At 39.6% G+C, this 13,521-nt stretch overlaps 1 protein-coding gene across 1 annotated transcript; it reads right to left on the bottom strand.

The window, feature by feature from the left end:
- Window positions 1-1,108: 1,108 nt before the first annotated feature.
- On the bottom strand, window positions 1,109-9,193 carry si:ch211-243g18.2 (uncharacterized protein LOC559906 homolog). Its single transcript, XM_063888888.1, has 10 exons — window positions 9,134-9,193; window positions 7,459-7,731; window positions 7,168-7,293; window positions 6,584-6,666; window positions 6,109-6,265; window positions 4,685-4,849; window positions 4,324-4,449; window positions 3,196-3,413; window positions 2,730-2,758; window positions 1,109-1,685 (listed from the first exon to the last, which is right to left on the bottom strand). Exons 2-10 carry the CDS (start codon window positions 7,720-7,722, stop codon window positions 1,570-1,572), a joined length of 1,284 nt encoding a protein of 427 aa, XP_063744958.1. The 5' UTR covers window positions 7,723-7,731; window positions 9,134-9,193; the 3' UTR covers window positions 1,109-1,569.
- Window positions 9,194-13,521: the final 4,328 nt, after the last annotated feature.

The raw sequence follows: 13,521 nt of genomic DNA, 5'->3' as shown, positions 1-13,521 counted from the left end.
GTTTTCATCTGTATGATGAGCTTGAACAACCTAAAAATGGTAATTCATAACAATTATTGTGGTTGCAGATGAATGTAGATTTGTCCTTGGATGAAGTTTCATGTAATTGTACTTTATATGTTCACCTCATCACTGAGACATATCTTCATTCAACAGGTCATTCAGGTTTTCTTCCTTTGTGACTTTTGTTCATGATCCCTTTTAGAGCATGGTGACCCCTGACCCAAAAGGTTGTGACCCTACATTATAGGGTTGATGAAAGTCACAGTGCAGTTTTTATTTCATGACAAAGTGTGTGTTTGCAGGAGTTGCTCAGGGATCATTAGAGAATAATAGAGTCTTTAAAAGTAGAGCAGATTGAAAAACCAGCGTACACAAAAAAGAAACATTAAGACTACGAGGTGTCATTCAGGTTGCTTTGTATGACCCAACACATGTATTGCCAGCCACAGGGGATTTCTATTGCGCAACTCTGTCTCATCATAGTAATTTCGCCCTGTAGCACCATCATTAGAGGAGTGGTCTTGATGAAACATTGAGTACGTTTTCTGGCTGCTATATAGAGACATTGCTTCACACCTAACCTCAATGATAACAGATGTGTCCAACCTCATAACAACTGTGGTTTCAATCAAATCACCCCAACAGTCCTAATTATATGTTATTTGCTTTTACTACTCTATCTACTTTTATCTTCCCCCACAAAAATGATATATAAGATGTATCAGAGGAACTCCAACAATTGTTTTTCTTTGCTAAAAATTGTATGGATCTAATTTTACAAATTTAAAGTCTGCTTTTTGTTTTCTCACACATACAAAAGTGATAGTGCGACCTCTCATCCAGTGAGTATGGTTTTATAGGTTGAATCTTACAATGATTATGATCAATGCACAGATGTGCTACAGTCCTGGGACAAGGGTATTAGTCCTGTTCAAAGCATTGCATGAGTTAAAGTTAAAATGCTTTAATGAAACTTCCACGTACATCAGGTTGCAGTAACATCACAATAGCGCAAGAACCAAGCCCACTTCAGAGCATTTGTCAATTTCAGTACAAAAGCCACAACATGTTTATCCTGTGGCATGAGCATAGAAAAAGGTAAACATGACATGGATTACAACTTTATTTAGACTGAATACAAACATAAAAACATTTGAATGATAGTCTTGTCAAAGCAGGAAAGGAATGTATTTCTACTAAAGTAAACACGTCCACACTAAGTAATAAATATCCCGTTAAAGTACACATCAGGTTTTAGTAAAACAGCGTGAACATGGTTAGTTGGTTGCTCTCACAGAAACAAAAAAGCACTTATATTCTAAAATGGTATAGCATGCATAACTACAGCAGTACTGGATATATTGTGGCATTTTCATCAGTGTCACTGACAAGTCAACTTTGGAAAAACCATTATCGAAAAAAAAAAAAAAACATTTGTTGTCGAGCAATACCCCCAAAAATTCCCTCTTTTCTTGCAGCTCTTTTAAAATATTCAGAAACATGTCTCCCGCTCTCTTTTTGTTATCTTTATTTATTCTTTTTACTTGTATCCTCTCTCCTCTTTTTTTATTTCTTGGTCTCTTCGATCTGTTCCACCTCGCTGGACTCGTCTACCACTTTGCCATTGATCATCGTCTGAGTCACCACCTTCACAATTTTCCTGGTGCGAACGTCAGGCTCCCCTGCACAGACAGAGATGAGATGGGATGAGATCAAATGGAATGACATGAAAAGGGATGACATGGAAGAAGAGAGAAAATAAACTGATTGAGATGACAGACAGTAATATGAGAAACGTTTTAAATTTGATTTACACAGGAGAGGAAGTAGACTGCTATAATCCAAGATGAGAAGAAAGGATCGATGATATGAGATTAAGTGGAAAGAAAAAACAATACAATTATAATTAGTTAGAAGATGAGATCAAGTGAGAGAAAATATGAAACGATATGGTGAGAGAAGGTGGGGAGAGAAGAGACAACATGGAAATGAGAAGGCAAAATAACATTTGGACTCATACTGCTCTTTCATTTAGGTTGATTCATCGATCACTCTGTAAAAAATGTTTCTCCTGATGTAATTGTATGTGTTTCACACTGAACTTCTATTCTTAGGAACTAGCTAAAGAACATGTCATGTTACGACATCTACAGTTAGAAGGCCACGTGCATTTTTCACTTAAAACACAGTTTGAAAAAACAGCTTTAAATGCTTAAGTATCCTGTCTCACGAAGGAATCTTAAAGGTGTCACAGTGAATGATGCTGTGTTGTCTTTGGTCTTCAGATGGTGAACATAACCACAACCCCTTGCAGTTTGTTAATCCAGCAGCGTGAGTCAGTGAGATTAGCATACAACAGTTACACAATTGCTATAAATGTTTTCACACTCACATTTGTTGCTATAGGAGCTGAGCTGTTAAGTGTTGTTTGCATTGTGTTGAGGTTCATGAAACATACATTATTCCTGGGCCGCTTGTGCGTGTGAATGAATGTTATGTTTGCTCTACTTATCTCCTTTATTATCACAGCTTTAGTCACTCGTTAAATCCCTGGTGTTTCTTTCAGGTTGTGATAGATTGCAAATAAATGAGCGAATGAGCAGTGCTTTACTCTTTGGTGTGCTACTGGCTTTCTTTCAAATATCGTGCTTGGATGTTGTTCTAAAATACAAGTTGTGGCTTCACATTTTTATTTTATCAGTAAGAATCAGAGGCCAAGTACTCACTTTTTGGTGGCGGAGGGACTTCCTTGATACTGAGGGGCAGAAATTGTACATGTCAGAATAATCAGGTGTAAATTTACTTAAAAACTGCATTTACATTTCAAAGGAATAGCTGTGCATTTTGGGAAAAACACTTTTCCTAGTACTTAGATGGGAACCACTCTACAGTATGGCGCTATGAGGCTAGTTAGCTTAGCTTGGCATGAAGACTGGAAACTGGAGAGGAACAGCTAACCTGCCTTTGTCCAACGTAACAAATTCTACTTACCAGTTTCTCTAAAGATCCCTAATGAAATTATATTTATTAAATCTGGTCAAAAACTAATTTACAAATTGGTAAATGTTGTTTTCACAGGGGTACTTCATAAAGGGCAAAGCTAGGGATTACCCCCTGCTTCCAGCTTTTATGCTAAACTAGACTAACTGGTTGCTGTCTGTAGTGAACTGATGTGTTCCCGGTGAAACTTACGTCTCCTCTCCCTCCAGGAGGCGCCTGTAGGTAGCGATCTCCATCTCCAGGTTCTGTTTGATGCGGAGGAGCTGCTCATAGTCGGTCTTGGTGCGCTGCATGTCCAGCCTGAGCTGGGAGAGGTCGTCCTCATGCTGGCTCAGAGTGGCCTGCAGCCGCTCCATCTCACTCGAGTACTTCTGACCTGTCTCACCCAGGTTACCTTCCAGTGCTGCTATCTGAGTAAAAAAATATAATTAATAATAATAATAATAATAATAATAATAATAATAATAATAATAATAATAATAATAATAATGGCTAATCTTCCTTTTCCACATTCCTGGGTCTAATATTACAATTGGGTTGCCCATCATCATATCAGTTTAGCAAAGTTAAATGGTGACCAGGGAAATGCCCAAAATTATTCCTAAATTTGGCTTTTCAACCTCCTCACATTTCATTAGAGTGTCTGCCAGACAGTTGAAATCAAACCTCAGTGTCTTCTGATTCTGAAATTACTTCCCAAACCACCATCAACAAAAACCTGAGCTGACAAGGCCTTGGCATCCAAAACAAACACTCGCTGTGCAGACATGATTACCTGTTTTGCCACAGAAACTCACCCCCATACACTTAAACCACTGAACTTGCTTTATTGTAGAATGACTTATCAGCGTGGGATAACATGTTGACTGTCAACACAGGTTTAGTCAAGAAAGAAATCTAATGATTTTTGTCAGACAGTGATATAAAGAACTGGTCCAAGTGAGACAGAATCTGAACTTGTGTAAGGATTTTCTGCGTTGGTATTTGAAATCCCTTCTAAATCTGGCCTTTGTTAAACAGAATGCCCTAACTAATTACAGCTCTGTGCGAAATTAACACACATAACAATGTTTTAAAATCTCAGTTGGGGTGTTTGCACAGCTCCAAATGTAGAAACACACACACACACACACACACACACACACACACACACACACACACACACACACACACACACACACACACACACACACACACACACACACACACACACACACACACACTGTATATAGAATAAAGTCATCTTCCTATGTTTCTTGTGTGTGTTCTTTGGATATGTTGCTCCTATTGCAACTTCTGTCCTCAGGTGTAGCAGCTCACCTGTTTGTGCAGACTCTCAAGCTCCACTTCCAGGTTCTGCAGGAAGCGCTGCCTCTCCATCAGCTCGCCTTGGGCTCCTCTCAGGGCCTCGTTGCTCTCCTTCACCTCGTTCTGCACCGTCTCCAGCTTGTCAGGACACAAAAACACCAGAATACACACGCACATGAAATACATTGTGCTATCAACTGTAAAAAAGTTGTCAAATATTTTCCTGCTCAAGCTTCCCACAGGTGAGGGATTGCTGCTTTTGGGTGTTTAATTTTTGGTTGGACATACGAAGACTTCCCCTTGGCCTCTTAGAGCGCATGTTGTGCATTTTCCCTTATATTAAATTGAACAAAAATTCCACTTTTCTACTCACCTTCTTGAGGTACCACTGCTCCGTTTGGTCCTTGTTCTTCTTGACAATCCCCTCATACTGGGAGCGCAGGCCAGACAGAATGGTGCCGAGCTCAGGCCCGCTGGCTGAGTCGACCTCCACATTCACTTCATCTCTGGCAATACGGGACTTCATCTGCTCCAGTTCCTGCAGTAGGAGGGAGTCAAGACTTAGATTCTTAATGCTTCATCACAGTATGCATATGTTCACTTTTGCTATAAGTAAAAAATAAACATAATGTTTGCGTTGTGTCATCTCAAAATAAAGTCCCATATGTGTTAATGCACAGGTGACAAATGGGAGCAGCAATTGGTTTGTAAATTCTACACCACATGTTGGCATAGAGGATGTGAGGACATCTTTATTATTTAGATGCTCTCCATCAATATTTGATTGGGTAGAGCTCACCTTACTTCACACACACTAAACTCTATTCATACATATTCTCTAGATCTCTTTCACTCTCACTTCTTTGTCATTTGTGGCATTGTGACGTGTCACACATGCTTTAAAATGATGTGAATCCAATGTTCTTGCTATCTTACATATAGACCATTTTCTAGGCTCTGTTAAAGAATGACGTTTAAATACTTGCACAGTAATTGAATCCTTGCTTAGGAAGGGGTGCACGAGAGATGTGATGAGATCTAGTTCCCCTGCTCACCCCCAGGGATGCTACTTTTGTATGTAGTTGGGGGGAAAGTCTATATTTTCAACAAAAAGCTGAGAGACAAAGAAGCACTAACAGTCCACATTAAACTTTTGGACATGGTACGAACCTTCACATGTTGTCAATTCAGCCAAACAATAAATGAAGTAAACAAGGGTGGTACACATGCAGGATACATCTGCTTTATATATTTCATGATTAACAGCCCAAATAATCCTGTCTCATTTAGTTTCCAAATATCTGCATGAGGTCATGAATTGGATCTGTGCATTTTTATTCACATCCTGTTTCTGTTAGTAGGAGATCGATCCTTCTCTTGGTGAGGGGGGGTAAGTTATTTTATCTTCTTATCCCCCCAGAGGATGACAGAGATCAGCTGATTGTGCAGAGACAGGAGGTCTGTGAAACCAGATCTACCTGCTCCTTTTATCCGTAGTAACCAGAGGACCACCTCTTTCTTTCCTACCCCCTCCCTCCACATATCTGTGCGCTTAAGCTCTAAATAAAACCTCTTGAGTCCACTAAACTGGGTCAGCCTGATATCAAACAACTTGTTGTTTGCGAGGGCAGGTTGGAGAATAAGAGAGAGGGCCAAAATGAAAATGAGATGAGGCAAATGTGGAGTAATGGAGAAGTTAATGTGATAAAGAGCGTGTTAAAAGACTTGCATACAGCACAAATGTTGGCGAAGAAGTTAAGAAGTGAGTCCAAACAGATAGAGTTAGAACAGACTCACTTCTTCGTGGTTTTTCTTGAGGAAGTACAGCTCTTCTTTCAGGCTGTCCAGATCTCCTCTTAGAGAGGCGATGATCTGCTCGTGGTCAGTCTTGGCCTTTTTCAGAGCAACACAGTCTCGCTCCACAGACTGACACATCACCAGCTCAGTCTCCCACCTGGTTAATTTCAGATAAAGAAAAGTACAGAAACCAAAAAGTTGTAGTCAATTTACTTTCTTTTCAATGGTAATAGCAAGTAACTTATTAATTGACATTTAACAAGTATTTTCTATTTTATTTGTATTGATTTTCATCCTCTTTGTATTCATTAAATACAATACCCAAACATTTCTATGCAGCCTGGTATATTTGTTGCTACCATGCTGCACAGGTAGTAAAGAGTAAATCAAACAATTGAATCTAAATCTAAAGGGCTCCATAGGCCAGATAAAAATAAAGATAAATAGTTTCAGGCTGTTTTTAAGAGTCACTCACTTGATTCTGAAGTCATCTGCAGCCAGTTTAGCATTATCGATCTCTAACATTAGACGTGCATTCTCCAAGGTCCTCTTCCTCACCTGGCAGATATGAACATGGGGAAACAATGTTCAATAGCCGGGAGCATCTTTCCTTTATGTCAATCTTCACTCAGAAGTGCTTCAAATATTATGTTACTGAATTAAGTATTCTGGCTGTGACAGTACCAAAGTAAAAATACCAAAAGAACATTTTTATCGTTGTCCAAAAAGGGTAAAACATTCCACTTTCATTAAACTGTAACTTGGTCAAAACAAGCATAAATAATTATTAACTTCGCTGAGGTTTACAAGTTAACGCAAAGATCAGGTGAAATACTGCCTCTGAGGAATCTACTGATGCAGCTTCTGCCAAAACTTGCCGCATGTGTCCATGATTGCGTAAATGTTTTGTCTATGTAAAATAACCAATGACACCATAACCTTGAGGCATGTTCATTGACAGAAAAAATCACATCTGACTGCCGGTCTAAATAACCTCTACGGGCCTAGCATCTTTATTATAAAATGTTCGATTTGTCTTGCCTGTCCTATCATGCCTACCTCCTGCTCAACAGCATGAGCTTGGGCCATCATGGAATCAAGGTCATGACCTTTGGGGATGCGGTCCAGCATCATCTGCTTGATCTTTGTCTCCAGATCTGCATTGGAGTGCTCCAGGGAACGGACCTTGGCGAAGACAAAGAGAAAAAGACGCAATTTAATGATTTCCGTATTTCAGTTTGCTGCTAGCATCTTTCCTTGTGTGCATGCTGACAGACAAAGATGCAACCATTTCCCATTTGGCGGCTGAACAACAGCTTAACAGTGCAGGTAATGGGTTATGTATCAGACCTTGTCCAGGTAGTTAGCCAGACGGTTGTTGAGACTCTGCATGGCTTCCTTGTCGTTGTTGCTGTTGCCGTGTACGCCATTAAGCTGCAGGCTGATCGGCCCGTTGAGATCCTGGCCGATAGAGGCAGAGCGGCTCAGAGGGCTGGCTGCAGCGAAAGACACAGAAGCACGGGAGCGAGCACGGCCAGTATCCATCAGAGAGCGACTGGAAAAGGAAGGCTGACGGCCCATAGAGAAGCTCCTCACTGACATGCTGGAGGCCATGACGAGTTGCTGTCAGGACGAAAGAACATCACACAGAAATGTTGGGGTGCTTGTAAAGACAAAATTGAGGCAAGACATAAAGGCATAATCAGAACAAGAGTACAATTTCACATGCAACATCCATCATAGCTGCAAAGAACTCATCTCTCTTTATAGAGAGTGGATGGATGTTCAAATTACACATCATAAGGAAAATACAAACTCCAAATGACAGTTTAACCTGTTGCAGCCATTCAAATCTAATGTAACATGAGATCTGGCTGAAGAAAAGCTCTTGTTTGGCCCTTAAGCAAATGCGTTTTATTCTAGCATTTGGCTAGACTTAAATACAAGTAGGGGCTTATATTGAAGGCCACTGAAAATGATGGAAGGAGACTTTCAACAAGTATATCTACGGCCATCTAGTGGCTTTTCAAAAGATCCATCTGCATCGAAGAGATTACTGTCTTTACGGTCAGAGCCACTTCAGTATGTCTGTCTCATATCCATTCAAATGCAACTTCAGCTCAAGTCAGTGTAAAATCAAAATGTAAATGAGCACAGTTCAACCCTCGGTCAAAGGAGAGCCTCTTACCAAGACTGAGAATGCACTCATATAGTTTCATTACTATGATAATAAGGTGCATTTTATATTCAAGAAGAGGCTAATGGATGATTTATAAAAACAGGAAAAAAAAAGAGGAGATGAAAAGATGCTCGAAAGAAATAGAAGCCCTCCTAAAGGCTCCTGGTGATGTGGTTGAATGTTATAAAATGTGGCAAAATATAAAATATTCTGAGAGTTATGTTGTGTTCGGATTGAAACCTTTTGTTTTTTAAATACCTAATGGTTTCTTATCAACCTCATTTGACAGTGAGTTCAACAGGTGTTCACATTACTTCCTGGACTTAAAGTGTCACTAGTTGATGTATAAATGTCAAACATAGACAGTGTGTCTTTGTCTGTGTGTCTTTGCATGTCTCTGTGTGTGCGTGTGTTTCTCTAGATTAGCGGTCAAGGGAACCTCTCTGTCTCTCTGTCACTTGATCCTTGCAACACCGTTCCCACAACACTACAAAGAAGCCAGCAGGAGACAGACAGTCCTTGTTCAGATGAAAGATAGAGCTTGGGAAAATTATCGGCGAAATATTCAGAGCGAATTCCAGTTTCACAAGGACACTTTGTTCATCAGGAAATGGACTTTCATTTCATTTTTCTTTCCTAACTCATCTTGTCATTAGCTGACAAATAGTTCTGTTGACAACTGCTGAATAAAATTGAACATATAGATAAGATCAATTTGCTTGAAGTGGTAGAAATGTTTCCTTTTAGTTATAATTTTGATTGAGATATACAATTGATATGTTCTTTATATTATTATTTAAATCAATATATAAAAAATAATCATTTCTAAAAAAGTATTTTACTCACCAGGGTTTTGTTCAGATAGAAGCCGGGGAAAAGTGGAGGATATGTGCTGCGGATGCTACAGGTGAGCTTATATGCAGGTGTAGAGGAAATGGGAGGAGTTAGAACTGGAGGTGTGTTTAGTTAAGGTCTTCAGAAAGGTAGATAAATCTTGCAATAAAACAAACATTTCCATTTGGAATGCCTTCTATTAAGGTGCAATTAACCAAGATACTCCAGGCTGACTTTGTGTGTAGTTTATGAGAAGGCAGTTACAAAATATTTGTTCGTTTCATTAAGAAAATTAAATGTAACGATTAAAGTTTGTATTTTTGAGATACAACAGTTTCTGCATTTATTAAGTTAACTATTGTGGTTATATTAAAAGTGTATCTGTTGGTCTGCACCTGTTGAATATAAAGTAGTGCGGTTCTGAATACTAAAAAACACATTTCCTCTTGACAGATATCAGTCAGTGATGGTGCTAGTATTCAGCTTCCACCTCTCAGCATCACTGATCACAATAGAAAGCATGCCTTCTTTTGTATCTGTGATATTAAATGTCTCATTATCATCACCATGCATTTACAGTTTGAAGTCTTGCCCGCAGATTTCTCTACTCCTGTCCCGCAGTCAGTCTCTCTGCAACCTGAAACCTCCTACCTGTTGGAGATAAAATATTCAACAAGTCGCTCACAGAGAAAGAAAACCTGCTGGCAGAAGGGCTTTGAAGCAAACATGGTGTAACCTCATAGTGTTACATGCAGACACAAAATATGTTAAATATAGAGAACATTGTACACTCAAATGAAACAAATTATTCATGGTTGTAAAAGATGTAGCTTTAAATATTAAGCTACGTTTAAACTACAGAGAAGAAAGTTGTAAAACGAAAGTCTCAAATATTTACTCTTTACACACATACACGTGAAGACCAACAGACCGCGCTGTTTTCAATATTTACTTACTACACATACTCTCATGCTTACACAGCCCACAGAGAAGGACTGCTGCTGTAGTTGCATCCTGTAACTATAACTCTTTGAACTATGTCCATGCAAAGTCTGACAGAAGCATAGAGGTGTGTGTGATATAATAAAAACGTTCTGGGTGAAAAATGTACATCCCACATATTATTGTAGTCAAATTTCAGGATAGTCCTTGTGTCTCTCTGTCTTGCAAATGTTTTTATTTGCATTTACAAACATTCTGCATTTAGTTCCTACTAGTTGTTCTTTTGTTTTTTTTGTTTGTTTTTTTTTTTTTAGCAAAAAAGCATATGGCTTTCTTGTTATTAGGCCTATATTAGTTTATTACTCTGTTTTGGTGTATCATTACATTGTTTTTTACGAGATAAAACTGCATTAAGATATCATGCAGTCACATTTTCTTTTCTTTTTTAAATGCTGTTACATATTTGCACAAGGACTTTAAGAAAAATTGTGATCTGTGGCTTTAGTAGATTGCCAAGACTGCTGCACACCAAAAAAGTCAAGGAGCAGGAAATAAAAAATAAATAAATACAATGTGCAGCATATATAGAACATAATATCAAAAAATCCAAGATCTTAATAATTGATAGTAAATCATTCAAGATTTAGGCTACATCTAACTGTCTTTAGAGGAAGATACTGATCTTACTGGTAACATCCTAAACAGTGATGGACATGGGCAGCTCTATCATGCAGCATTGGCAAACAGCAGAACGACGATTCAAACGCACAACTCAGTCACAGGTAAAGGTTTGACTTTTCACCAATAAAGCTCTTAACACAGTTGATGCAGGTTTATGGTCCTACCACTGTAAGAAACTCAGAAAAGTGAATATGGAAGGCTTTATAAAACAGAAGACGAGCTTCTACAGACAAAGGGGCGCACACTGAATAAATACTCATGAAGGTAATGAGGTACAGGTGAGACTAATCAGCACGAGGCAATTTATCACACAGGTGGGAAAGCGGGAACGCAGTTTCTGAAAGAGATTAGTACCAAAATAACAGGAAACAACTTGGAAACGTGAAAAACATGACCCTATTCACGGGACTGGGGTGCAACAAGAACATAATTAAAGTAGGTTTCTTAATGCACTGAGATAAAACAAGTAAAACTAATACAAATCATTGTATTTCATTATTGCAATTCTCACTTGGTTCAAATCGTTGTCAGTGCCTGATGTGCATATCCCATCAGCCCACGTCCTTCTTAAATCAGTAATATATCGCCTCTCTGTGGTGGAGAGTGGTCATTACAAGTGCGGTGTACAACAAAGCATTAGTCTACCAATACTTCCCAAAAGAGGGCAGCAACAAGCTATACTATACAGTTTAGTGCCAGCTTCACTCTTCTTAACCCAACAGACTGCCTAAATAGAATGTTCCATGTGATAAAGCGCTTTAAAAATGTGTTATATAGTCATATATCTTAGTAGCTGCACCGTTTCGTCAAATAGAAATATTTGCATCATTTTCTGCACACTTCCCTAAATCCATATTTAATTCTTAACAGATTTAAGGTATCTTTTATAACTTTGATATCTCGGTTAGACTTTAAAATATAGTACTGTAGATTTGTTACAAGAGTGGCGTTTTTGCAGCAAGATATACATCCCCTGCATGAGATCAATCATGAACCTAAATCCACCACTCGTCTTACTGTCACTTTCGCACTCTCTCTTTCTTTTCGCTCTCTCTTTTTCTGTAGGTGTGGATCAGAGTTTGGTTGTTAAAAAAATAAACAGGTGATTAGACTTGCAGGATGTCAGGATACTACTCATGACCCCACTTGACCCTTCATGACCCCTGTCACAAGCGATCATGTGACCATGGCAGCAAAATGCGCACATGGGCAGAGAGGACTGCTGACATTGTGATGATCGAGACACCCAGGGCAGGTCATCACTTTGATTACGCACTAGATATTAAACTATAAAAGCATGTAAAACACCAGAACTCCTGTGGATTTTTTTTGTTATTTTGGTCGTGAGAAAAGGACTTTTTGAAATGTGCTGTGCAACATTCTTGCTGCTCTGGCCACGAACATGACTGACGCATCTCAATAGTCATTTTGCTCCTGAAGTGATTGCTTCCTGTTACAAATTGGTTGCTGGCAGGACTTGCGTGGCTTTTGATGTTGGCTGACAGACAGACAGACAGACGGACAGACGGACAGACAGACAGACAGACAGACAGACAGACAGACAGACAGACAGACAGACAGACAGACAGACAGACAGACAGACAGACAGACAGACAGACAGACACACACACACACACACACACACACACACAAACACACACACACACACACACACACACACACACACACACACACACACACACACACACACACACACACACACAAACACACACACACACACACACACACACACACACACACACACACACACACACACACACACACACACACACACACACACACACACACAGAGACTGACACACAGACAGGATAATCTTGCTGTCAATTCACACAAGCCATGGTGTCAACTATTTCCCCCAATCCATTGTTAAACAGTATTTCTGCTGTTTCTGCTCTCTCTGCTTCGTTTCCCACAGTTTCCCATCAAAAGTTTAAATCTAAGGTAACAATTTGAAGTGGATTTGTCATCCCACCAATTTAAGGAACTCAAAGCACCGCTCTACTCCAGACCCTGATTGATGCAATTTGGGGCCTGAGTCACCGTTTGATGGGCGGACGTCAGTATACCAGCCATTCTCTGATAAGGAGATAAAAATCTGCAGCGGAGAAATTACACACCGATAACAACATATGTTAGCAGCTCTGGAGGTCAGCACCTGCCCTCGCTCTTTCTTTTCCTTTATACTTCGACTGTACTTTTTTTTCCTCCCCCTCTTTATGACTGCAGGTTGCTTTTGTGTGTCGGAAACACGTCAGACTGCTCAGTATGTGTGCGGACATTATTATCAGAAGGGTTGGTAATATTTAAGATATGAATCTATATGCATAGCTGGTGAGTGTATGAAAAGTTGAAAGGGAAAGAGGTCTGTGTGTGTGAAAGAGAGTGTGTTATTTAAGAAACATCACAAAGAGCACACTCTTATCCTGTCCACGGCCCAGGGAAGCAGCTGCAGACAGAGTGAGTGCAGCACCATTGGGAGCTGCTTAGTGGTGAAACTACAGTCCTGTTGATAGCTGAGCCATTGTAAAAGTTGTGTGAGTTGGTGCCTTGCTAGATGGCACTTCAGCAGTAGTTGCCTCACACTCCCACTGTGAGCGTTTAAACTGCTGAGACTCCAGTGTCAAGTAGCCTTACTGTAACCTGGTTTTGTTGATTTGAATGACCTTGTGTGGAAATGTCCCCTAGTACAATAACACAGATACTGCCTTATTAAGTACATTTGTTACCGTTTGTACCATGTTACAGAATCTTATAA

This window comes from Eleginops maclovinus, chromosome 8 (assembly GCF_036324505.1).
Source record: "Eleginops maclovinus isolate JMC-PN-2008 ecotype Puerto Natales chromosome 8, JC_Emac_rtc_rv5, whole genome shotgun sequence".
NCBI lineage: Eukaryota > Metazoa > Chordata > Actinopteri > Perciformes > Eleginopidae > Eleginops > Eleginops maclovinus.
This window is presented reverse-complemented; position numbering and strand designations above follow the sequence as displayed.

Excerpts from the sequence above, each read along its gene's own strand:
- si:ch211-243g18.2 (XM_063888888.1), bottom strand. The coding sequence starts at position 7,722 with ATGGCCTCCAGCATGTCAGTGAGGAGCTTCTCTATGGGCCGTCAGCCT. Across the intron at positions 7,294-7,458 it reads TGGCTAACTACCTGGACAAG|GTCCGTTCCCTGGAGCACTC; the intron begins GTCTGATACATA and ends GTCTTCGCCAAG. Across the intron at positions 4,450-4,684 it reads AGCAGTGGTACCTCAAGAAG|CTGGAGACGGTGCAGAACGA; the intron begins GTGAGTAGAAAA and ends TGTCCTGACAAG.